Raw genomic sequence first — 22041 nt, 5'->3', positions numbered from 1 at the left:
ACCTGCTCGACCCGTGGACTTTGATATTTCCGCACAGAAACATGGATGTTGCTCGCCAACTCGAACAGACCCCCTCCGGGGAGGTCATCAAGTGCATTGACATGCACACCACTGGAGAACCCACCCGCATCATCTACTCTGGATTCCCCACGCTGAACGGCACTCTTCTAGAGCAACGAGACCAAGCCAAGAGCCAATATGACCACATTCGCAAACGAATCATGTTGGAGCCGCGCGGTCACTACGACATGTACGGTGCGATCATTATTCCAGAGACGGAGCTTGTCCAATCAGGCGAGGCGCACATCGGCACTCTGTTCACTCACAACGGTGGATTCTCGACAATGTGTGGTCATGCAACGATCGCTCTCGGGCGCTTCCTAGTTGACACCCACGACTTGACTGTGTTCCCGCAGCGGAATGAATTAAAGCCTGATATGACGGCGCGTGAGGTCGAAGTCAATATCCACGCGCCCTGTGGCCTGGTTCGGGTTGTGGTTCCTACCTCCGCCGACGGCCAGAAATCAGATTCCTCCCGCCCGGTCCGGTTTTTGTCTACTCCGGCATACTGCGCAGCGAAAGACTTGGAAGTGTCAATCCCGCCAGAGGTCGCCTGGCCAGAACTCGGTGAGAAGACCTCGATTCGGCTCGATGTCTCGTATGGAGGTGCCTTCTATGCACTTGTGGATATTCGTGAGCTTGGTTTGCACACCGGACTGCATAATTTCAGCCTTGAAGCTGTCACGTTTGCTGTGAAGAGGTTGAAGAGGCACCTGGTCACTTTGCCACACGTCATTGAGGCATTGCAGCACCCAGAGGACCAGCGATTGTCATTCCTTTACTCGGTCATGGTCGTTGATCATGAAATTGGTTCCAAGCCTGATGGTGTCGACGGAGCGGAGACCGGTCTTTGCTTCTTCGCAGAAGACCAAATTGACCGATCGCCGACTGGGTCATGCGTGGCTGCTCGTATGGCCCTAGCGCATGCCAAGGGAACCAGAAAGCAGGGTCAGACATGGGCATACAACTCACTTGTCTCGAACCATTTCAACACCGGTGCCTTTGTTGCAAACATCGTCGACGAGGATGTGAAGATTGAGGGTCCCAATACCCAGACGGCTAGGAGCGGCGTCGTTGTTCTGGTCGAGGGAAACGCATACTATACAGGAACGATGTCTTTCATTGTCGAACAAGGTGATTGTACGAGTGAGAGTGGTTTTGTCTTGGGCGCTTGTACATAAAACAGAAAATACTGGACGCACCAATCGCATTAGATCCATGAGTCACCCCCAATGCCAAAATTGATGTCCCAGTCACTGCCGCTCAAAACATCCAGCTGCTGAGCCAAACTCAGTATCTGCGCATGGTTTACACTAATATCCTCCGCGGCTCCAACCCATTCACCCGTCGATTGGAATGGGGAAAAGGCGTGTATAGTACTGGAGGCATCCGGTGTGAAGTCAGGTCCTCCTGGGCGCCCGGTTTCTCTTCCGATGACTGCTTCTTTCATTTGTTGTAGGAGCGCGAGCTCCTTTTGCCGCAAGCGGGCCATTGCGTTCCCCTTTGCAGCCATGTCACTTAGCATACGAGTGACATTTGTCACATAATGTTGCATATCCATCACCAACGATGGATCTATAAAATGCGCTATAACAACAATGAATGTTGATGAAAAAAGGTAATCTAGTCCAAAAGGAAATAGTGGTTCTGAGAAAGATTAGTCGATTCTTTTTCAAATCCATGAAGATAAAGTTGGCCTTACCTGAATGGGGTTGTTCATGTAACATTGAAAGTGTACGCAATATAGATTTTGCAGATTGCAAAGAAACTTCAAGAAGCGGTCTCAGTTGAAGTGGTGTTGGATCGTCTCTCTGTTCGGCTGGAATATGATAGCCATCGAGCCTGCGAAGGAGAAAGTATAGAAAGAGCGGACGTGTCGCTAAGATGATGCACTTCGATTTCATTAGTTGGCGCTTTTGATGCATCATGGGCTGGATATTTCTCACTTGATGGTAGGTCAGATACAAATGGCAATTCATTGTCGAAACTGCGACGAAAGGGACAGATTGGCCGTGGGATGTGAGCTGCTCTATCTCCTGCAAGACTTGCGCCAACTCTCTAAGAACAGATTGGACTGTTGCAATGAATGTGCGCTTTCTAGTGTCCTCGGTAGTGTATACGGCTAAATGCAGTCAGTATCGTTTGTAAAAGCGGCCCGATGATAGTTCCCTCTGGCTAGGCAGGGCATTATAGTGACTTACAATCCAGGATATGGCCCACGATCCTCGCTAGTTTGATATGCATGGTCATATACTGAACATTCTCCGACTCATCGTATGCTGTCGGAAGGGCACATGTAATTTGTGAATCCTGTATGGAAGTTGGGCATCCAATCACAGCAGCTAAATGGCGATCTAAGGTATAGGCAGACCACCAAATATCCCGGCATTGACGTGCAAATCTGTGACCAAAGAGCTCGCTTGGTGGCTCCCTGTGCAAACCTTCGATGATGCACATTCGAATAGATTGGCTAATCTGGCGAGGTGTCAGCAGAGATAGAAGAAAGAAGGTCAGAGTGCGAGCTTATAGGGTGTTAAGAAAAAATACTCACATACGCGTATGCAGCATCCTTCATGTCGACAGTCACCAGAAACAGTGCCGTGAGATACAGGATCTGCATTGCAAGATTCGGCTGTCGATGCAACCCCACAAAGTCAGGCATTAAGGACATGGCGCGCTCAAAGAATACTGACCCTGGAGGCGAGCTTGAATGGCTTGATGTCCCCAGACAGGACTTGGCCAAGGCAATGAGCAGCAAGTATTGAATAAACCAAAGGGGGGATTCTTTCACCTCATCCATCCCCTTCCGATAGAATGCAGACAAACGAGGGAAGAATTCATCTTCATCCAGAAGGACAAGCATCCGATGGGAATGGAACTTGATCGTGCTTAGTAGATATAGAAAGTCATCGTGAGAAGGAAGGCCGTCCAACAGTGATGCATCGCTCGGGGTGGTTCGGTTCCAGCTTAGTGCCCATGTGCTGCCATCGACGTGAAATGGAAGGTTTGGAGATGGGTAGTCCGGCATCACAGTCTTAAACAGCAGAAACACTCGCTGGGAGAATGCCCAAGTGGAAGACGGTCCACAAAATCCTGTACAATCAGCTTAGCCGTTGTTGCGATATCTTTGAGTTGGCCTTACGATAGCGACCAGTGCCGTCCTGCAGGTAGAATGACTGAGGTGACACAAGTGGGTTCGTGATTGGTTCCACTACGGGGGCCTCTGGCATAGGAGTTTCGGGAGGATTGGCTAAAATGATTAGTGATGCAGATGACACCAAGCTGATCTTGATCACATACAATGTGATGTTGGAGGTGGAGAGAGTGCCGAGGATAAGGCATCGTGATCTAACACAGGCGTAGATGTACTTTCAGACCGATCTAGACTTCGTTTCTCAAGTGCCAGCAGATAACTAGTCATTTGATCAACGTGTGTCTCCAGGCACGACGATGGGTACATACCTTTGAGAAACCGTGACCTTCTTTGGTGTTGCCTTCAACACACAGGGGATACGTCGTGCCACACATGATTCACATGGGATTTTCCCCGAGCACTTCACCTTTCTTCTTTTGCATTCATCGCATCTGGCTAGGGATCAGCGTTGTGCAGCAATTTGGCTCCCGGATGATATTACGCATTAGGTACTCGGCTGACAGGCTGCCGGGGAGTCATTATGTCTCATGGATTCAAATGCTTCATCAAATGTAAGAGTGATTGAACCCAATACTGCTTCGGAGACCAGGTCCGAGCAATATATTCCCCCTCGTTTCGTTGCAAGTTGAAGATAAGCTGCGTTGACGTCTACATCGATGGACGCGCCCACCTCCGGCCGGGGGGCATGTGCATGATTACATAATACATTAGCTGCCCAGGTGCTCCTCCAGGGCTCTTTCCTACTCTTTACTGCTACGAGGCATATAATTTGCATGCACATATAGTATAGTGCCTAGGTGCGTTTATGACATTGCTTCTTTCTTCGCTTATCGTGGCATCTCTCTCAAAAAACATTTGAAATTTGTATTGATCATCCCGTCCCCCCTACGTGCACGGGTACATGCACCCGTAAGTTACCGGTACGGAGACTTGTAACGGGACGATCCCCCGAAACGCCGTATCCTTCTCCTTCAGCATTTGATATGGATACATGTATACCTGCGAGCTAGCATTGACGCACATGCTAACTCTTCTTAGACTGTTTGGCTGTCTCTTTTTGAATAGCAAAGAATATCACCGCTTCGTAATCGTCCGAGTCTTATTGGCATCATACATTACACTATACACAATACAGTGCGTCACAAATGAGCCCCTATGTAAATTGAAGGGCTCAGCTTCAAACTTCTAGATCTACCCAATTATTCAATTACTCCGGCCTAGGTAACGGGTCAAGCGTCCGAGATTATAGTTCAAGTTGCCCCCACCATGAGCATCTACCCATACCCCATTCCCACGCTACTTTCCATTCGCGTGTGTTGGTAGCCATTGATGTCCCATTGGTGTGCCACTCTCAAACCGGAATTCATAAGTATCTCAACTCTGCCTAGTTATAGCTTTCCTTTCAATTTATACTCTCTCGAATCTCTAAGAAATTTCCCTGCAACCAACTTCTTTACTGCTATCAAAATGACAGCTGCAACTGACATTGAGAACGACGTCGGCCAAAAGTCCTCGGATTTAATCACAGAAGAGGAAAACTCCAAATCAACCATGGCATTAAATGAGGCTGAAGATCCTTTTGGAAGTGAAGAACATGGGCAGATCAAATATCGAGTGATGTCGTGGTGGTGAGTGCCTGTCCAATACTCTTAAGGAGTTGGACTTAGACTGACCATGAGAACAGGCAATGTGGGATGAGTAAGGAAATGGCAGTACTCATTCTATAAAGGTGCAACTCACTGACCGAAACAGTTATGATAGCACAGAATATTTCGCTAGGAATTCTATCTCTCCCTTCGGCAGTTGCAACCCTAGGAATTGCGCCGTAAGTGTTCCCACACAGATATCAACCCCAGACTAACCGAAATAGTGCCATCATCATTCTCTTAGGTCTGTCTGCTATTTCTTGGTACACCGCGTTCGTTATCGGGCAGTTCAAACTACGGTATCCCCAGATTCACAGCATGGCCGACGCTGGCGAACTTCTTATGGGCCGCATCGGACGGGAGTTACTCGGAACTGGACAGCTTTTGCTTTTGATTTTTATTATGGCTAGTCATATTCTCACTTTCTCGGTGCTGATGAATACACTCACCAACCATGGAACTTGCACCATCGTCTTCGCCGTGGTTGGCACGCTGGTGAGCTTCGTTGGCGCCCTGCCTCGAACGATGGACAAGGTGTATTGGATTTCAGTTGCATGTTTGTTTACCATACCTCAAGGTTCTTACGGAGCTAACCATAAAAACAGCTTTCGCGAGCATTCTCGCTGCAACAGTGGTGACAATGGTGGCTATTGGTGTTCAGGCTAAGGGACCTGATCTTACAGAAGCAACGACAGAGGTCAGCTTCCAGAAGGCTTTCCTTGCTGTCACAAATATAGTGTTTGCTTATAGTATGTTCCCATGTCCCACTACTTGGTTCTCACGACCAAGGAGCTTCCAGGTCACTAACTCCGGACTAGTCGCTCATGTGGCATTCTTTGGATATATGTCTGAGATGGACGAACCCCGTGACTTTCCCAAATCACTTGCCCTATTGCAGGTAGTTGATACCTGCATGTACGTTGTAACGGCAGTTGTGATCTATCGATACGCCGGACCTGATGTGGCGTCCCCTGCTTTAAGCTCTGCCGGACCGATTATGAAGAAGGTCACCTATGGGCTCGCAATCCCGACGGTAGGGCTCCTATCCCACCTTCATTCTCAGTTACTGATTACCTGGCCTCCAGGTAGTTTTCTCCGGTGTTGTTCTGGGCCATGTCGCTGGCAAATATATTTATGTCCGACTCTTCCGCGGCTCGAACGTCATGCACCAGCGCAGCTTTGCCTCCATTGGAGCTTGGGTGGCAATTGGAGCAATCTTATGGGCTATAGCGTTTGTAATTGCGGAGTCAATTCCCGTCTTTAACGACCTCTTGAGTCTGATTGTAAGTTCATCGTTCCGAGCTTCCGTCTACTGCGGATATTGACTGCTTCAGAGTGCTCTTTTCGGAAGCTGGTTTAGCTGTAAGTGTTGTGCAGACGAATTGCCAAATGAGAGCCCGTGACAGGTGACGTGCTGACGAATATAACAGACGGGCTACCTGCTGTCTTCTGGCTTACGATGAACAAGAAACAACTGTTTTCTACCCCGAAGAAAGTCTTACTCACTGTCCTAAACGTCATCATCTTTGGCATAGCCTGCGCGATTGTAAGTTATCTATGATTGAGCCTGACCGCAATACCCTATTGGAAAGCTAATCTCTCCTAGTGTGTACTGGGACTTTGGACTTCTGGTCAGTCCATATCCGACAGCGGCAAGAGCGCCACCTGGACTTGTGCAAACAATGCGGACTGAGCTATCGCCGGTGGCGTAATGAACGGTGTGAATACAGTGTACAATTATTTTTCGAGGGTATTCCTATATCCGATAGGGGACGTTTGCTAGAATAACTAGCGCTACGGCGGCAAGGGACTACTTGCACTTGGAGAAGACCAGAGTTACAGACCTATATGTACATCAAAAGCTCACGCAATAAAATCACGCTGACAGCTTGTTTTGGCACCCAACATCCACGTTGATAGACTTCTACCAAGATTGCACAATCTGCGAATTCTTGTAATCCAACATCAATTGATGATAAGGTCTTGGGATGGATATATTATGTATCCTATCTCGCCCTGTTGACTTACACCGCAAAATACGAGGTGGGACCTCTTAGCCATGATATCTACTCATGTGCTACCTCGTTAGACTATCACTAGATAACGGGCCCGTGAAAGAAGATTTCGGAATGACCATCCGTTGAGGTCCACTTGATCCGCGGGTTGTCCGGGTACAGGTACCCGGGTGAACCTACCCAAAAAATTACACGCTTCAATAACCCAAGGGGGAACAGTTAGTTCTTACTCTGGCATTTACGAAGACTGAAAGAAGCGATTTATTAAATGGGTGAGCTGTCGACTGTAAAGATGCGTTGATCTTGAATCCCAACACTACTGCAACAGAGCATCCTGGTATTAACTGATCACCCTCTTGGAGTTTGAAGGCCCGGGTATGGGTTAACTAAGATGCAAGGTGGAACCGGAAGTAAGCTCACAAGCATATGTCTGATGGTGAACAAAAAGTGGGACCGAAGGGAAATCTAGTCGGTTGTATAATTCTTCGACTCTTTATCGAGTGTTTCCCTTGTCATTCTAAACCTGCGCGACACGAATCTATGGCAAGGCTCACGAGACCATTCCGCGAAAGCATTCGCATAGAGTTGTGTGGATATGGTACCGGGCGTCGCTTTTATTCCACAGGTGAGCATCTAGAGGGATACGTATGGATCAAAACGAAGGATGTCATTCAACCGAGCATGGTGGAAATCCTATTCAGAGGTCAGTAGATTCGTACCTTGTCCTGATTCACTCCTGAGACTAATAAAGTGCCCTAGGTCAATCACGGATCGAGAGCGATGGTGTCATGTTGCCCGTTAAGACATACAGAAAAAAGACTTTTTTGGAGTTAACCCAACCTATCGAGGATGGCGCATTCTCGACGTGCCAGAATTTGAAGACCGGGTACTTGTACAAAATCCCGTTCTTTTTTGTCATACCGACTGAGCTCCCTATAAGCATCTGCCGGCATGGAGAAGATTGGGAAGCCCTTCAGTCTCATCTACTGCCTCCGCCATCTCTAGGATATGCTTCGACACTTAAGGAGAATCATTCCAAGTTGGAAGATCTGTCGACTACCAGATTTGGAATAGGCTATTCTATCCAGGCAAGACTTTCGAAAAAGACCGAGGAGGATAAGGAACCCTGCCAGCCCGGAAAATCTGCAGAATTGGCCATACGAATCCTCCCGGGTGTGAAGGAAAGGTCACGGGTCAACACTTTCGATGATCCGCCACCCTATACCAAGGAATTACAGACTTCCAAAACAATATGCAATCATGATACCAAAGGAACATTGTATGTTGGAGCCTTAGAGCCTCAACCAATTCATCTCAACGCAGTTCATCACGATGAAATCAAATGCTCGACTACTGTCCTTGAAATAGCATTATGGTTTGTGTCAGTGAATAGCGAGCCGCCACCACTTCGCTCCGTCTCAAAGAAAGTGGTGGCTCATACCACTGCACGGAGTGTTCCTTTTTCGTCCTTCGCCATCAGCCCCAGTTTGCCAGAGTGAAGAAGTCGCCCATTCCTCAGTCGTTCAACTAGGCGACCTGGACTTCTCCTCAGTGCGATGGAAGGAATGCCCGCTAACGGATTACTTCGCGAACATTTCCAACGAAGAACGGTCTGAAGTTCACACCCATACGCCTAAGCGCCTTTACAGGGCTTCGGTCGTCGTTCCGATATCTCTTCCAACATCGAAGACATTTGTTCCTACTTTTGAATCGTGTTTGCTATCACGGTCGTATGTACTGGGTGTTACTCTTTTGTTTGGCTCAATAGGGAAGGCTTTGAAGTTCCCATCGGTCAAGCTTAAGGTTCCTCTTCGAATAGCAGGACTTGGTGGATGACACATAAGTCGAATATCGCGGACTCTGTTTGTATGTATAATATACTCCGGATTGAATGTTGGTCGGATACCCCTCTTTTTCAGCGCATGCGGAAAGCTCACCTAAACCTTTTAGGGTAGAGTATGAAACTCCTGTTGTGCTGGTTAATAATGTTTCTTAGGTTAAATAGGATGTTAGGCTTTACGGCGAACCCCGTTCTTACCGTAGAAAGAGAGGGGACGGTGCTGCAGATTTAAGTCCGATATTCTATACGTAGTAAGAAGGTAGAAGGTAGAAGAAGTATAGTACACATCATTGTACTTTGTTATAAAGTGAGGATAAAATATAGCCGTGCCGGTATCTTTGATGGTACATTACTATCTTTTCATAGTAAATGTGAAAGATAGTAAATGCACCATGAAATATGGCGGATATGGGAGTGTACATGTAAATTTCTATCCATTTCTGTTCTCAAGGGGTGAGGTGAACATCGGAGACAGCGCAAAGGACTAGGTGGAGGCACTGGTCTGTGCTGATACACTGGGTTTGGCGTTTTTCAACTCGGTAGCCCCTTAATGTCCGGCTTCAACACGCATACGGCATTACCCATTTACTTTTCCATTCGTATCTCCGTTTGCATCCTCCGGGATAGGGATCGGCCCTCCTGGAGAGTTCTCCATTCTCGCCGTTAAAACCTCGACACCTGTTTCTGTAACAAGCATAGTATGTTCTATCGGTTTTTAGGTTAGTATCTTGAGCGAGCCACCGTTCTGGAGCCAGCAATAGGTCTCTGAAAGGTCTATACGCACCGAACTGTGCCGTCCGTTTGCCATCCACTGTAACGTTTGTCCAATCGTCTGGCCAATACACCTCTCGGTTGCCGCCCAAAGCCAGGATGGGCTCAATCGTAAATGTCATGCCAGGCTTACATGTTCCTACAGCCTTGTTCTTCGCGTAGTGGGGGATCCAAGGAGGAGGGTGAAATTCGGAGTTGATACCGTGGCCGCCCCAAGTCTTGATGACGACAAGGCCCCTAGAGGCTGCGTGCTTCTCAATAATCTTACCAAACTCTCGAATCGGGACACCTGGTTTGATTATCTCGATAGCCATGTCCAAAGCCTCCCGCGTTGTTTCGATAAGTCTGACCGAGTCCGGATCCGCTTTAGCCTTGTCACCGACATAGTAAGTCTCATTCACATCGGCATGATATCCACCATGGTACAGAGAAATATCAAGGTTAAGAATGTCCCCATCAAGAAGGACACGTTGGTCTGGGATTCCATGACATACAACCTCATTCGGAGATGTACACAACGACTTGGGAAAGTGGTTGTAGTTCAGCGGAGAAGGATATGACTGTCTCAAAGATTAGCGAATAACTTGGCGGTGATTAACACACGTGTGCAATTTTGACCTGACTCACTTTTCGCTCGACGCAAGCATTGTGGCAGATCTCATCCAGATAATCTGTGGTCACGCCAGGCTTTATAGCCGCAGCAGTTATGTCGAGTACTTCACGAGCCAGCCTGCACACCTTGCGCATGGCTTCCTGGCCCTTTGCATCCAAGAGGTCCCATTTTGACCTGCTCAAGCGCATCTCACGCTTTGGGATGCCAGTCACGGCCCAGTCGGGATGATTGATTGTTTGGGGGACAGGTCGTCGCGGAGAGAGTGGATATACAGCTCTGACAGAACCAGTGTATGGGTATGCTGGAAAGGGGTCATAAACTTGGCTAGCTATATCGCAATTAGAGAATGAATCACTAGTGCATTCCACCTAGATGATGTGGCTACCTTTTTGTGTCTTGTGCACCACCTTGTGTGTGGTCTGGATACGATCAATGTTAGATTTTCAGTTAAAAGGATGTCTGTTGATTGCAACCCACCCAACTCCTCTTGAAGCAGTCTTGATTGCAGAAGTAGCTACCTTTGACACCCAACTTCAAACATGTCGGGCATTGCAGCGACCCAGCTTCATTGTTGCAATCAGTGCCAAAACACTGTTTCCCAGAATCAGACATTGTCACAATGATTTGAAATTTGATCTCAGATGAGATATAGGGGAGATATAAGGATCGATTGTTAGAAATGAAATTTTGCGAAATGTCTTTGTCGGGTTGCAGCACTAGTACGGCGCACATACAAGCCTGATCCACTTCCACGTGACCGTTTAACCACATTTTGGACAGAACCATGGAAAGCGTCCAGGCTCACCCACGGGTGGACCAACGTTGGAATGGCCCCACTTTCACATTAGACAATGAAGTCACGTGTATTCAAATGTTGTGTAAGATGTAATATATCTACCTAGGTATTAATACAGCATCGGATATCCACCTTCTTCAATCATGAGCTAATTTCAAATTACAATTCCTCTTTTCCTGCGTCCGTTTGCTTTCGGGCAACAATGTATCCAACAGCACGGGCAATTCCTTCATCCAAGGGCACAACAGGCAAGTAAGCCAGGCGGCGCTTGGCCTTCTCAGTCGAGTAGTAGCGAGTCATGCATGAGTATCGCACTGTCCGGGCAGTGAGACGCGGAGTCTTGCCAAACAATCCCATGACAGTCTCAGCAATACCACCAACGGTCTCGAGGAGACCCTCAGGCAGAGCCCAGACTTGTTCCGGCTCAACGACACGGTTGATCAGCGCCCACATAGCACGAGTAACATCCCAGAAATAGACGGGGGAATCATTGGTGATGTTGAAAGCCTCGCCGTCCACGCGCTCGTAGTCAAGGGCCCGCCCTTGCCAGCCGCAACAAGGTCATAGCTCGCGAGAAGCCTGTGCGCAGCAAGCAGGTGGCCATAAGCCACATTGCCGACGTAGGTGAAATCGAACAGGTTGTCGTTCTCACCGAGCTGCATCCGTAGCACTCTGTCAGAGGCCTGGGATCCGTGCTCCAGGATCTTGTGTGTGACTGTCGTATCCTTCTCTCCATGGATTCCGGCCGGGCGGATAGCGGCTGTCAACATCTCGTTGGGGGACTTCTTGTTGTACTTCAGAACGAGTTCCTCGGCATCGGCCTTGATAGACGCAAGGGGTCTGGTTAGTGATTGGTCCCGATTAAACACCGATTAAGAAAAGATCATAGAAACTCACCTTAGTCTCGGAGTAATACTCCTTCTGCGCAGGCCCCCGGATGTATGGCCATTCCTCATTGACATTCTTCAGATCACTTTGGGTGTCGTGAACCACAGAGCTGGAGCTAGTGTAGACAAACGCCTTGCACTTACCACCCCAATCGCCATGCTCGCCACCAGCGACCTCAAGGAGTGTCCGTGTTCCCTCCACATTAACCTTGTGCAACAAGGGCTTGTTACCCTCAATCATGGAGGGTGACGCAGTGTGAATAACAAGATCAGGCTTGACGGCGCGGAAAACCTCCAACATGGAGTCGACGGAGGTGATGTCACCATCGTAATACTTAGCGCCGGGAAGACGGTTGTTGGTGGTGCGCAAGTCAACAACAGAGACAGTCGAGTGGTAATCCGGGTAGCGTGATCCCAGAGTTGGGTACTCGAAGCGTGCATCGCCGACGGGCTTCGGCAGAGCGTAGCTGGGGTCGGTCTCGGAGGGGAAATTCAGCAGGTGATCGACAATGTGCCACCCCAGGAAGCCGCAGCCTCCAACCACCAGGACATTGCCTAACTCTAACGTGCGCCTTTTTGCCGACATGATGTGATTTTTTTTCCTGTAGGGAGATGGGGGATGGTTGTTGAGTGAAAAGGGGCCGGGGAAATTGGCGGAGATAATCAGGTGATCCGTGCGGGCTATCTCGAACTTGGCACTCTTCTCCTTCTCTCACTTTCTTCTACTTCATACTAAGATGTTTTATTTGTCTTCTGTCTTAGAATGAGCCTAGGCCTGTGATGTAATCGAACGAGGGATCGTCTTCGCTACGCACTGGGACAATAAAGCATTGGCCAAAAGAAGCTACCGGTACAAAAAATCAACAACGATCGATGTTCAGACGCTATAATACTTGAATCCTTTCCACAAATTAAACATTTTTGTCCCTTTTCTGCTGTCCACCAACAAATTGAGAAGGGTGATAAAAAGACTAGCTACATGAGGATATCTGACCACCAAAAAAAGACCGCCTGAGAAGGCCAATAAGATTATGGCCACATAAGGGGTTGACTATTCTTTTTTATATTCAAATTCTCTCCAACAGACCCATTATGGAATGTTGAGAGGCACTGGAAGAGGATGGGATTCCTCCAGATGTCTATACATGTGTGATGGCTCTTTCCCGAGGTCACATCTCAGGTTGACTATGGGAGGAAGGAACGTCTCCAGGTCTGGCTTCTATACGCTGGACCTCCGAGTTCTCACTTAACCTTTACCTTCTTTACTTGCCCCTTTCACTTCAATCTTCTCTGTTCAAGTTCATCGGAATCATCATCACTCCAAGATTCAATCACGACTCCTGCAACATGAATGGCCTCTGGAATGGACAATTTGCATGGGATGACACTGCTGGCACTATCCACGCCGCCCCTCTCGCTCCGCCAGATGTCTATAAGATGGACGAAACAGTTCCGACTGAGCCTTGGGATCGACGATTTGTCTGGGGTGGTAACCGTAGCACTACCCACGCCGACTCTCTCGCTCCCCCCCAATGTCTATGCGACGGACGAAAGGGTTCCTACTGGAAATACTTCCATGTCTCTTGTCCAAAAACGGCTCGATGCTCTAACAGAGCAGCTTGAGAACCACGAGCTCAGACTAGATGATCTAGAAACGGAATCACTGCCTTCGAGAGATGACACTTTCAAAGTCCCAAACAAAAGGTCAAACCACAGCGGCCTTCTGACACAAGCACAGAATCGAGTGGCCCAAGGGGCAAACATCTTGGCAGATATAAAGGTAATCGCCGACAGTCGGGATGACCGGAAGAAAATTCGGCGGTGGAAAGGCATTTTCAGAGACCATTATTCTTTGCCTTGGGATGAATGCCAAGTGCAGTATGGATTGGCAAGGGTTGAAGCTGGCATGCTCGACATTTTCAATATCCGGGCAAATGTGCGCACACTTGCCAAGTGGCGGATGCACAAGAATCGCCCCCGATGTCGACAAATTCAGAAGATTTGTGATTATTGGATTGACCTCTGGCGCCATGATCCCTTAATTTCTGTTCCGTCTGAGGCCTCACGTCAACTGTGGGCATTATACAATTCATGATGCAGTGAACGAGCTTGTCGGTATGGTTATTTCCGCTCTAACTGTGTACTTTAGCTAACCTTCCACAGTCAATTCCTTTCATAAGACGGTCCTTGGAGTATCCAAATTCCTCAACCACACCGGACTGCATGGATTCCGCGCGAGACATGGTTACAGTCAAATATGGCCACCTATTCATTTCATTCATTCTCGCTATGGAGCTGTGCCTGAGGTCATGTTGTCTTCCGTGATTCTCTCATCCGCATGTTTATATGTACTTAGACATGAACTACATTTTATTACAAGAGGTTACAAACGTTCTTTTTGTGTATCTATGAATTATGTTTGATATCAATATCAATTTTCTTGTGTTAGATGGCACTCGACGCCACGCGTCTCACAATCCCCAGTCTCTCTGCCATTGAAGGATATCACTCAAGCAAGGTAAGACATAGTGATGGCAGGAAAATGATACAGTTGAAGCGAGGTAAAGTTGATAATGATAGCCGAATACTGTCATGTAGCCTGATTATGACACATTTCTCAGTGAAGATTGCACATTCCGGGAAAATGAACTAGCTCATCTCAGGACTCCTCCAGAGATGATCGAAGCTTGCGCCTGTAGATCCTCCGGTCTAGTTCCGAACCCCAGCACAGAGCGGCCGCCTCTGGGTTCACTGTCATTAGGGGGTGTACGGGGGATTGTCATCTTCCAGCGTGTTGATGATACCCTCGATGTGTTGGCCGATCTCTTCAGCATGCGAAGGAAGATACATCAACACACCGAGCTTGGAAACACGAATGTGGTAGAGAGGTGATTCGACAAAGACCCGAGGTTGTTCCTCTGGGTGTCGTGGACTGATGTAAATCTTAATCTTGATGATGCCACCTTCCAGCTTGGACTCGTTGCGGCCAACGTAAGTGAGTCTCCAGATGAAGGGGTTGCCATCCACCAGTGACAAATCGATCACTTGAGGATAAGCCTTCAATTCCGCCGCAATCTGTTCATGCTGGCCCCTCAATTTAACTGCAATCCCAGCATCCTGCTTGACCAGAGCAAGACCCTCGACAGGCCAGCTGTGTGTCTCTTCCATCAATCGGTCTCGAAGGGCCAACAGACGGGCTTGCAGGTCGATGTAGTTCCATTCTCCATCCATGATATTCCCATACCCTTCAAATGGCATTTGAATGAAGGGCGTTCCTTGCCTGCGTGACTCGTCCGCGATACCTTTCTCGATAGCATTCTGGTAGAACTCAAAGTACCACAGGAACCGCCGCTTGCAAAAGTCGTGGAACTTGCTTTGAGTAAGCAATCCGGGTTCGGGTTCGAGTTCCTCATCACTATCTTCTTCCGCACTGGATTCCTGACCCACCCTTGGCGCCGTTCGGCGGGAGGGGACGAATTTTGGAAGGCTTGTTCAAGAGGTGTGATGACTGCTAGTCGTAGGTTCTCATGACGGATCTAGTATAAATGTGAGCCAATGTTGTCAAGTTTATTCTAGCAAGATCGCGATCTTTACCTTGGATTTGTAGACCTCCATATTTTCCGTGTCGTTCGCCCTTTCGTTGTCCTCAAACCCCGGTTCCAGGGTATACGGGTTTGATGATAACAGGCTCTGAATTGACAGCATAACGGATTCGAGTCCCTGTGCAGGCGACCATTGCTCACCCCGGGAACCATGCCAAGTTCTGTTGTAATATTAGCTAAGCTCCATAAAATCCATCCATGTTGTTGGACAATCTTACCCCAAGATTGACCTAGACAATGTCAGTATCGGGCTCTGCAGAAATCCAATAGTTCCCCGGGGCGCACTCACAAGCAGACCTTCCCATTGGCATACAGATTAGGACCAAATCGAGTTCGGCCTTTGTTGGTTGTCCGGATCTTCACTACCGGGGGATTTGCTGGGTAATCTATGCCGCTGTGATTTAGCAGGTGCCTTCTACGAAAGAGAAGACCGTCTTACCAGACGGGATTTTGATGGAGAACTGATGATTACAATTGGTTAGCCATACTTCCATAAGCGTGCTCAGGGCAGGCCTTGGATAAGTAGATCGTACCTCATAAAATCCCAGTTCGTATGGGGTGCCTGGAGGTCCAATGATGAGAGCCTGGATATCACGAATGTTGCTTTCTTCATAACGGACAGTGAAAGCTGTACCGAGGTCAGCATGTGGGTCTCCATAATGGCTTGAAGTGTCAAAGAGCCAAGGTAAGGGGATCTCATACCAAGCTGCTCGCTCCGCTCGACCTGTCTCAATTCCTGCAATGTGAAGATTAGTGATCCGGGGTAATTTGGCCAAATGGATGGAAAAGAACGTACACGAACGAGGCGCAGGGTACACTGGTCACCCATCTTGCAACGTCTGGGGTGATCTGGTCGTGTCCGTGTATTATAGAGGGCGAAGAGTACCTACCTAGGTAGCTAGGTACATATGTAGGAGGTCAGAAAACAAAGGTGTATCAACATCAAAAAAAATGATGTCCTTAAAGAAGGATGGAGAGGTAAAGAAGGCAAAACAAGTTTGAAATTCAAGGCAACTTTGGACAGTTTGTCCCTCAACCTTCATCTTTTCAAATGTTCTTTTTTTTGTTCTTTCGTATTCCGATATTTTCAATGTTCTATGTTTTTTCTTTCTTCTATGACTTCAATGCTTTTTTCTTACATTCAACAAATGTGCATACAATATATGTTCTCCTTTCTTTTTTTCTTTTTGTTTACCCACGTCATTTTCCAGCCTCCCACTTTCCACTGTACGAGTCATCACATCAACACATATTAGCTAGAATGTAATGATCAGTCTGATGAGATTATTATTCCATGAATCTCAATTTCACAAAGCACACTTGGGTACATGTACTATGTACATATTGTCTACGTAGTATGTACCTGTATTGAATCTTCCTGTACTAAATATTCTCAGTATTCCATGTCTTTGAGATCCAGATCTCCTTAAAAAGATATCAACATTTGAAACATCTAGACTTAACAAATAACATCAACGGTTACCAACAGAAATACATATGTAGCCCTACATTAGATCTCTGATGCTATTTAAGGTTGTATCGACATATGTATTACGACTACAACACGAGAGAGAGGGAGAGAGGGGGGGAAAGACACTTCCAAACAAACCACGAGAGAGAGGGAGAGAAGGGGGGGAAAGACACTTCCAAACAAACTACGAGACATCAATTCTTATAGTAAATTAATACGAAAATAATTAAAAATTCAAGCAGAATGTTCTATAAAAAGCACACTGATACCACATAGGGGGCGATACGGAGTACACAATAAGCTGGGTCTACTCCATACATGCACACAATACACAGTGCAATATTGATAATTGTCAGATACTTTTAACTTGGTTCGATCTGAATGAATTTAAGTATACTCCAGTAATGTGAAATCTCCCAGTAATCCCCTAATATGCCAGTAGAAATGGAAATTGTATATAGACCACGTGACCCGGGGTCCCAAACTAATTAGGGGGGGGCAACAAATGCCCAAGCCATCTCCATCTCCATTCCTCCCCAGCCCACTTCTTTTCCCCTCGCCCTTGCACCTTATTCTTTCTTTTTTTCCCCCTATCTTGTATCTTGTTCTTGGAGTCCTGGAATTTGCCGGTTCAGTTTGGGATGATTGTCGCCCGATAATCCGCGCCCTCTGTTGGTCTCACCTTGAAAGCTCCCCAATCCCCTCGAAAATCGGCCCCCGCGTCCTCTAGCCCGCGCGCTTTCAGACCCTTCGTTCACAGCTACCTTCCTCTATACCGCCTCCCCAATTCGATTTCCGTGATTTTGCGCGCGCCCTATTCCCGTCACTACTACATCGGCCACCCCCGCGTGTCATTACATGGCGTGAGGGTGAGTACACTCTGGGGAACAACAGTGACCCCGGTTAAACCAGCCAAAGCATGGGATTCTAATTTAAGAATCAGACTCTCGACCGTACGCGCCCAGCCTACCTTCAATTTCCCGCCAATCTGTAACCGCGTTGCATCTTCGATTCAACAACTTCCGTAAATCCTGTTTACCACGTTACCTCGCCCGTTCCCTACACTTCCATTATTTGCATGCAGCGTTCGGCGTGATTCAACCCAACAAACCCCGCCATATTTCTGCTGACGGGGGACCAATATGCCCCCCCGGTGGACTCCCAGCCAGCCTGGTCGCAGGCAACCCCAGCGGCCGTCCCACCGTCGATACCTCTGGCTACGGGGCTAGCTATACGAAAAACACACCCACATCTCCTGAGGACAGTTTAATTCCGTTCGACTCACCATCAACACGAACGGGAGGTCCAAGCCCAATCACTCCGGTGAACCAGGAGGATGGTGGACGCACGAGTCGTGGCCTGGGTCCTGACCAGGCCGGCTTCCGCGACCGCTCAACACCCCGAGATCGCTCGCGAGTGAATGGGCGTCAAAATAAGTCTCCCGGCGGCTCATCGCGCCTGTGTCAAAAGTGCGGTGAATCTCTCACTGGTCAGTTTGTTCGAGCGTTGGGCGGTACTTTTCATCTGGAGTGTTTCAAGTGCGAAGTAAGTTGCTTCTTCTGGGCCTTTTGGGGATCTTTTCTAACCTCTGCACTCCTCTCAGGACTGTGGCGAGATCGTTGCTTCCAAGTTTTTCCCCGTCGATTCAGAAGATTCAAGCTGCCAATTTCCGCTTTGTGAAACCGATTACTTTAGACGACTGAGCCTCCTCTGCCACGAGTGCGGCGGCGCACTACGTGGATCATACATTACAGCCTTAGACCGGAAGTATCATATTGAGCACTTTACCTGTTCCGTCTGTCCGACCGTCTTTGGTGCTCAGGACTCTTACTATGAGCACGAGAGCAAAGTTTACTGCCACTTTCACTACTCAACCCAGTTTGCCCAGCGGTGCCATGGGTGCCACACTGCGATCCTGAAACAGTTTGTCGAGATTTTCCGCAACGGTCAAAATCAACACTGGCACCCCGAATGTTATATGATCCACAAGTTCTGGAATGTCCGGTTATCCCCTGCTGGTCAAACATGGGAGCCTCCGCCGGTGGATGAGGATGCCAGTGAAGATGAGCGCAAGCGTATTCGCGACGAGGAAGATATTATGGAAGAGAAGGTCTTTAATATTTGGAACACTCTTTCGACCTTTGAAGAATCATCGGCCGCTTGCATCTCAGACATGCTGCTTCACGTGAGCAACGGCGCTTACATCGATGGTGTTCTTGTAGCCAAGCGCTTCATTGAACATGTGGAAATCCTCTTCGGTGCAGTCGATCAGTTAGCGGATTATATCAAATCCCACGAGTTAAAAGGTAAGTCTGGCGCAGCTGATTCCATGTCGTCGGCGGCGATGGCTGATTCTTTCGAACCAGAACTTTCCTATGGCCGCGAAGCCAAACTTCTCTGCAAAAAAATTGTCGCTTTCTTCGCCCTTCTATCGAAAACCCAAGAAACCGGGGTACGCAAACTTGGCGTCACCCAGGAACTTCTGTCTCTTGTTACTGGTCTCGCTCATTACCTCAAACTCCTTATCCGCATCGGTCTACAAGGTGCACTCAAACTTGAACGCGAGAAGTCTGCACCAGACGGGTTACAGAATTTCCTGGACCGCCTCCGTGATTTGGAATCATTAGCAGGGCGCGAAAATGACGATACACCAGTCGACCTGATGGCTGGCGTAGAAGGTTTGGCCGATCAACTCTCAGATTGCTGCATCGCCTGCAAAGAACCCATTGACGACGAATGTGTTCAGTGGGGACAGAGTCGTTGGCACATCAAACCGCCTCATCTCTCATGCAAATCATGTGAGAAGGACTTGACCGCTGATCTGCAAGACGCATTGTGGAGCGGCAGCGAGGAGCAAGTCTGCTGCGGCGCCTGCGCCCACCGGATGAAACTGGGCCCCACTGTGAAGGGTGGTTTCACTCCAGTTTCAAAATTGCAGCAATTTGTTTTCTTACTGAAAGTGGCACTTGCGCGGCTCCTTGCTGTACTGCGATCTGGGGGGGACCTTGCCTCAAACCTCAGGTAGGACATTTTTATATTACCCCCATGCCGCCGGCAGTTTGTCTAACTTGATTCGCCCCAGACGACCCCAACCTTAACGATTATGACAACAAAGACGGCCATCGAGTCACACCCCAGGTTCGCCGGGCAAACACACGACAGTCATATGGCGGTGCCTCGCGAGATGGCTTTGAAGAAACATCCTTTGAGCAGACTGTTGGCGAGATGCGTCGGCTGCGCTCTATTCGCAACGAGCGAACCTTATCCACAACATACAAACGCGCCCGCGCATCCAGAATCATTGATGGGCCAGAGGGCAGAAGTGCCCGACCGGGGTCATCTGGCAATGATGGCAGTGATCCTCGGGGCCACGGTTTCCAGATTGTTGAAGAACGGGATGCCAACGGCGAAACCGTTACCGATCTGACTTTTGGCGCCCAGGATGCTCTAACACTAGATGACATCCCTCGCATTGTTGCTGCTGAGCAAGCCAAGGAGCAGCGTCCCAATGCTTACAGACATGCCGGTACCAAGCTCATTGGGGGAACAGAGCCGATGCCCAAGTACAACCAGGGTCACCAGCGTGGAGTATCTAGTGGAAATCTGGAGGCCCTCATGGAGCCAACCCGGACCAAGCGGTACTTCTCGGAACTAACTGCTTTGGAATATTTCATCGTTCGCCACGTTGCTGTGCTACAGATGGAACCCTTGGTAGAGGGCTATTTCAACATGGAGGAACTACTATCTCTGATTGAGTCGCGCAAACCTACCATATGGAACATCTTCGGCCGTGCATTCAAGGACAACAAGAAGGGCAATAAGAAGAAGGGTGTATTCGGTGTCGGTCTGGATTATTTGGTCGAGAAGGAGGGCACAGAGTCAAGTCACGGTGTTGGTCCTGGTGCTCTCCGCATCCCGACGTTGGTTGATGATTCTGTTTGCGCCATGCGACAGATGGACATGTCTGTGGAGGGTGTCTTCCGAAAGAACGGCAATATCCGCCGATTGAAGGATACCGCGGAGCTAATCGACACTAAGTATGAGCAAGTTGATCTGACAAAGGAAACGCCCGTGCAGATCGCAGCTCTCTTGAAAAAGTTCCTCCGCGAGATGCCCGATCCGCTCTTGACTTTCAAGCTACATAGACTCTTTGTCATCTCACAAAGTAAGTTGTTGACGCTATGGTAACCGGCCTGCTCGCGCAATGCTAACGTATGTCGCAGAAATGGAGGACCCGGAGAAACAAAGGCGACTACTCCACTTGACATGCTGTCTGCTCCCCAAAGCCCATCGTGATACGATGGAAGTCCTGTTTGCCTTCTTAAATTGGACGTCATCCTTCTCGCATGTGGATGAAGAGTCTGGAAGCAAGATGGACATTCACAATCTTGCAACTGTCATCACGCCCAATATCCTCTATCCGAATGCCAAAAACAGCACAGTGGAGGAGAGCTTCCTGTCCATCGAGGCTGTCAACGCCCTGATCGCGTATAACGATGTATTCTGCGAAGTAAGTTGCCCAGGTTGAGGTCTTGCTATAATTATGCTGACTCTATCAATAGATTCCGGAAGACCTACAATCGGTCTTGGGTGATCAAAATCTGTTCAGGGAGAATGCCGAAGTGACTACCAAGGAAATCCTCAAACGATACGGCGATATTGCTCGAGGCAGCTTTGCACAGAAACCGGAGAACGGTGGCGAGACCTTCACGATCACCACCCCGAACCGAACTAATAGCACTCCCACCTCGGCACGTATTGAGACTGATCCTTCTCAGGATGCTGCCTGGCAGATGCAAAGCTCTGTTCGCCATGTGCCCGGCCCCGGCGGACACTCACACTCGGCAAGCACCAACGCCCAGACTGGACTTGATTTCGGTCCTCCCCCAGCAGCGTATCACCGTGACCGTAGCACTAGCAACGGTAGCCAACCTGTTGCAGGGGCACCTGATGGCCAACCATCAAATGTGGCATATAGGCCGCGTCCGAGTGCAGGCGCCATGGGTGTTACTGGGTAGACTGGATCTCCTTATACTCTCCTACACAACTGCAATACTGTGATACATCACCATCCGACCTCGACTTGCATCCATCCGTCTGATTTGTTTTCAATGGATCGTTTTCGTTCCTCGTTTCTTAGGACCTTCTTAGCGTTCTTTTCCTTTTCTTTTTTGTCGAGTGATAGG

The 22041-nt window shown here is 48.5% G+C and overlaps 9 protein-coding genes across 9 annotated transcripts; 5 read left to right on the top strand and 4 right to left on the bottom strand.

Annotated features, from left to right (window-relative positions):
- Positions 1-41: 41 nt before the first annotated feature.
- N7519_008077 (putative proline racemase) lies at positions 42-1241 on the top strand (the record flags this gene model as incomplete). The annotated part of the gene is made up of 1 exon (XM_057294853.1): positions 42-1241. The coding sequence occupies one exon, from the start codon at positions 42-44 to the stop codon at positions 1239-1241; it is 1200 nt and encodes a 399-aa protein (XP_057149664.1).
- A 29-nt stretch (positions 1242-1270) lies between these two features.
- On the bottom strand, positions 1271-3481 carry N7519_008076 (fungal specific transcription factor domain-containing protein; the record flags this gene model as incomplete). The annotated part of the gene is made up of 6 exons (XM_057294852.1): positions 1271-1561; positions 2007-2182; positions 2262-2370; positions 2612-3153; positions 3203-3310; positions 3361-3481. 6 exons carry the CDS (start codon positions 3479-3481, stop codon positions 1271-1273), a joined length of 1347 nt encoding a protein of 448 aa, XP_057149663.1.
- A 1200-nt stretch (positions 3482-4681) lies between these two features.
- Positions 4682-6553, top strand: N7519_008075 (amino acid transporter; the record flags this gene model as incomplete). The annotated part of the gene is made up of 10 exons (XM_057294851.1): positions 4682-4842; positions 4899-4912; positions 4967-5039; positions 5085-5416; positions 5466-5609; positions 5679-5893; positions 5946-6143; positions 6195-6222; positions 6291-6406; positions 6467-6553. The coding sequence occupies 10 exons, from the start codon at positions 4682-4684 to the stop codon at positions 6551-6553; spliced, it is 1368 nt and encodes a 455-aa protein (XP_057149662.1).
- Positions 6554-7415: 862 nt separating this feature from the next.
- On the top strand, positions 7416-8711 carry N7519_008074 (uncharacterized protein; the record flags this gene model as incomplete). Its single annotated transcript, XM_057294850.1, has 3 exons — positions 7416-7578; positions 7635-8327; positions 8362-8711. 3 exons carry the CDS (start codon positions 7416-7418, stop codon positions 8709-8711), a joined length of 1206 nt encoding a protein of 401 aa, XP_057149661.1.
- A 581-nt stretch (positions 8712-9292) lies between these two features.
- On the bottom strand, positions 9293-10870 carry fpaI (putative methionine aminopeptidase, type I; the record flags this gene model as incomplete). Its single annotated transcript, XM_057294849.1, has 5 exons — positions 9293-9420; positions 9500-10046; positions 10114-10427; positions 10485-10518; positions 10577-10870. 5 exons carry the CDS (start codon positions 10868-10870, stop codon positions 9293-9295), a joined length of 1317 nt encoding a protein of 438 aa, XP_057149660.1.
- A 184-nt stretch (positions 10871-11054) lies between these two features.
- On the bottom strand, positions 11055-12368 carry N7519_008072 (C-3 sterol dehydrogenase/C-4 decarboxylase; the record flags this gene model as incomplete). Its single annotated transcript, XM_057294848.1, has 3 exons — positions 11055-11417; positions 11453-11716; positions 11793-12368. The coding sequence occupies 3 exons, from the start codon at positions 12366-12368 to the stop codon at positions 11055-11057; spliced, it is 1203 nt and encodes a 400-aa protein (XP_057149659.1).
- Positions 12369-13133: 765 nt separating this feature from the next.
- On the top strand, positions 13134-13877 carry N7519_008071 (uncharacterized protein; the record flags this gene model as incomplete). Its single annotated transcript, XM_057294847.1, has 1 exon — positions 13134-13877. The coding sequence occupies one exon, from the start codon at positions 13134-13136 to the stop codon at positions 13875-13877; it is 744 nt and encodes a 247-aa protein (XP_057149658.1).
- A 662-nt stretch (positions 13878-14539) lies between these two features.
- Positions 14540-16213, bottom strand: N7519_008070 (ubiquitin-conjugating enzyme E2; the record flags this gene model as incomplete). Its single annotated transcript, XM_057294846.1, has 9 exons — positions 14540-15197; positions 15230-15318; positions 15377-15545; positions 15603-15614; positions 15674-15770; positions 15824-15845; positions 15918-16012; positions 16087-16120; positions 16181-16213. 9 exons carry the CDS (start codon positions 16211-16213, stop codon positions 14540-14542), a joined length of 1209 nt encoding a protein of 402 aa, XP_057149657.1.
- Positions 16214-17287: 1074 nt separating this feature from the next.
- On the top strand, positions 17288-21873 carry N7519_008069 (GTPase-activating protein LRG1; the record flags this gene model as incomplete). The annotated part of the gene is made up of 7 exons (XM_057294845.1): positions 17288-17308; positions 17616-17724; positions 17799-18400; positions 18459-19764; positions 19938-21020; positions 21079-21365; positions 21418-21873. 7 exons carry the CDS (start codon positions 17288-17290, stop codon positions 21871-21873), a joined length of 3864 nt encoding a protein of 1287 aa, XP_057149656.1.
- Positions 21874-22041: the final 168 nt, after the last annotated feature.

Source organism: Penicillium mononematosum (assembly GCF_028829835.1).
Source record: "Penicillium mononematosum strain IBT 11891 chromosome Unknown utg000003l:1.0-8172316.0:1.0-8177699.0, whole genome shotgun sequence".
NCBI classification, from domain to species: domain Eukaryota; kingdom Fungi; phylum Ascomycota; class Eurotiomycetes; order Eurotiales; family Aspergillaceae; genus Penicillium; species Penicillium mononematosum.
This window is presented reverse-complemented; position numbering and strand designations above follow the sequence as displayed.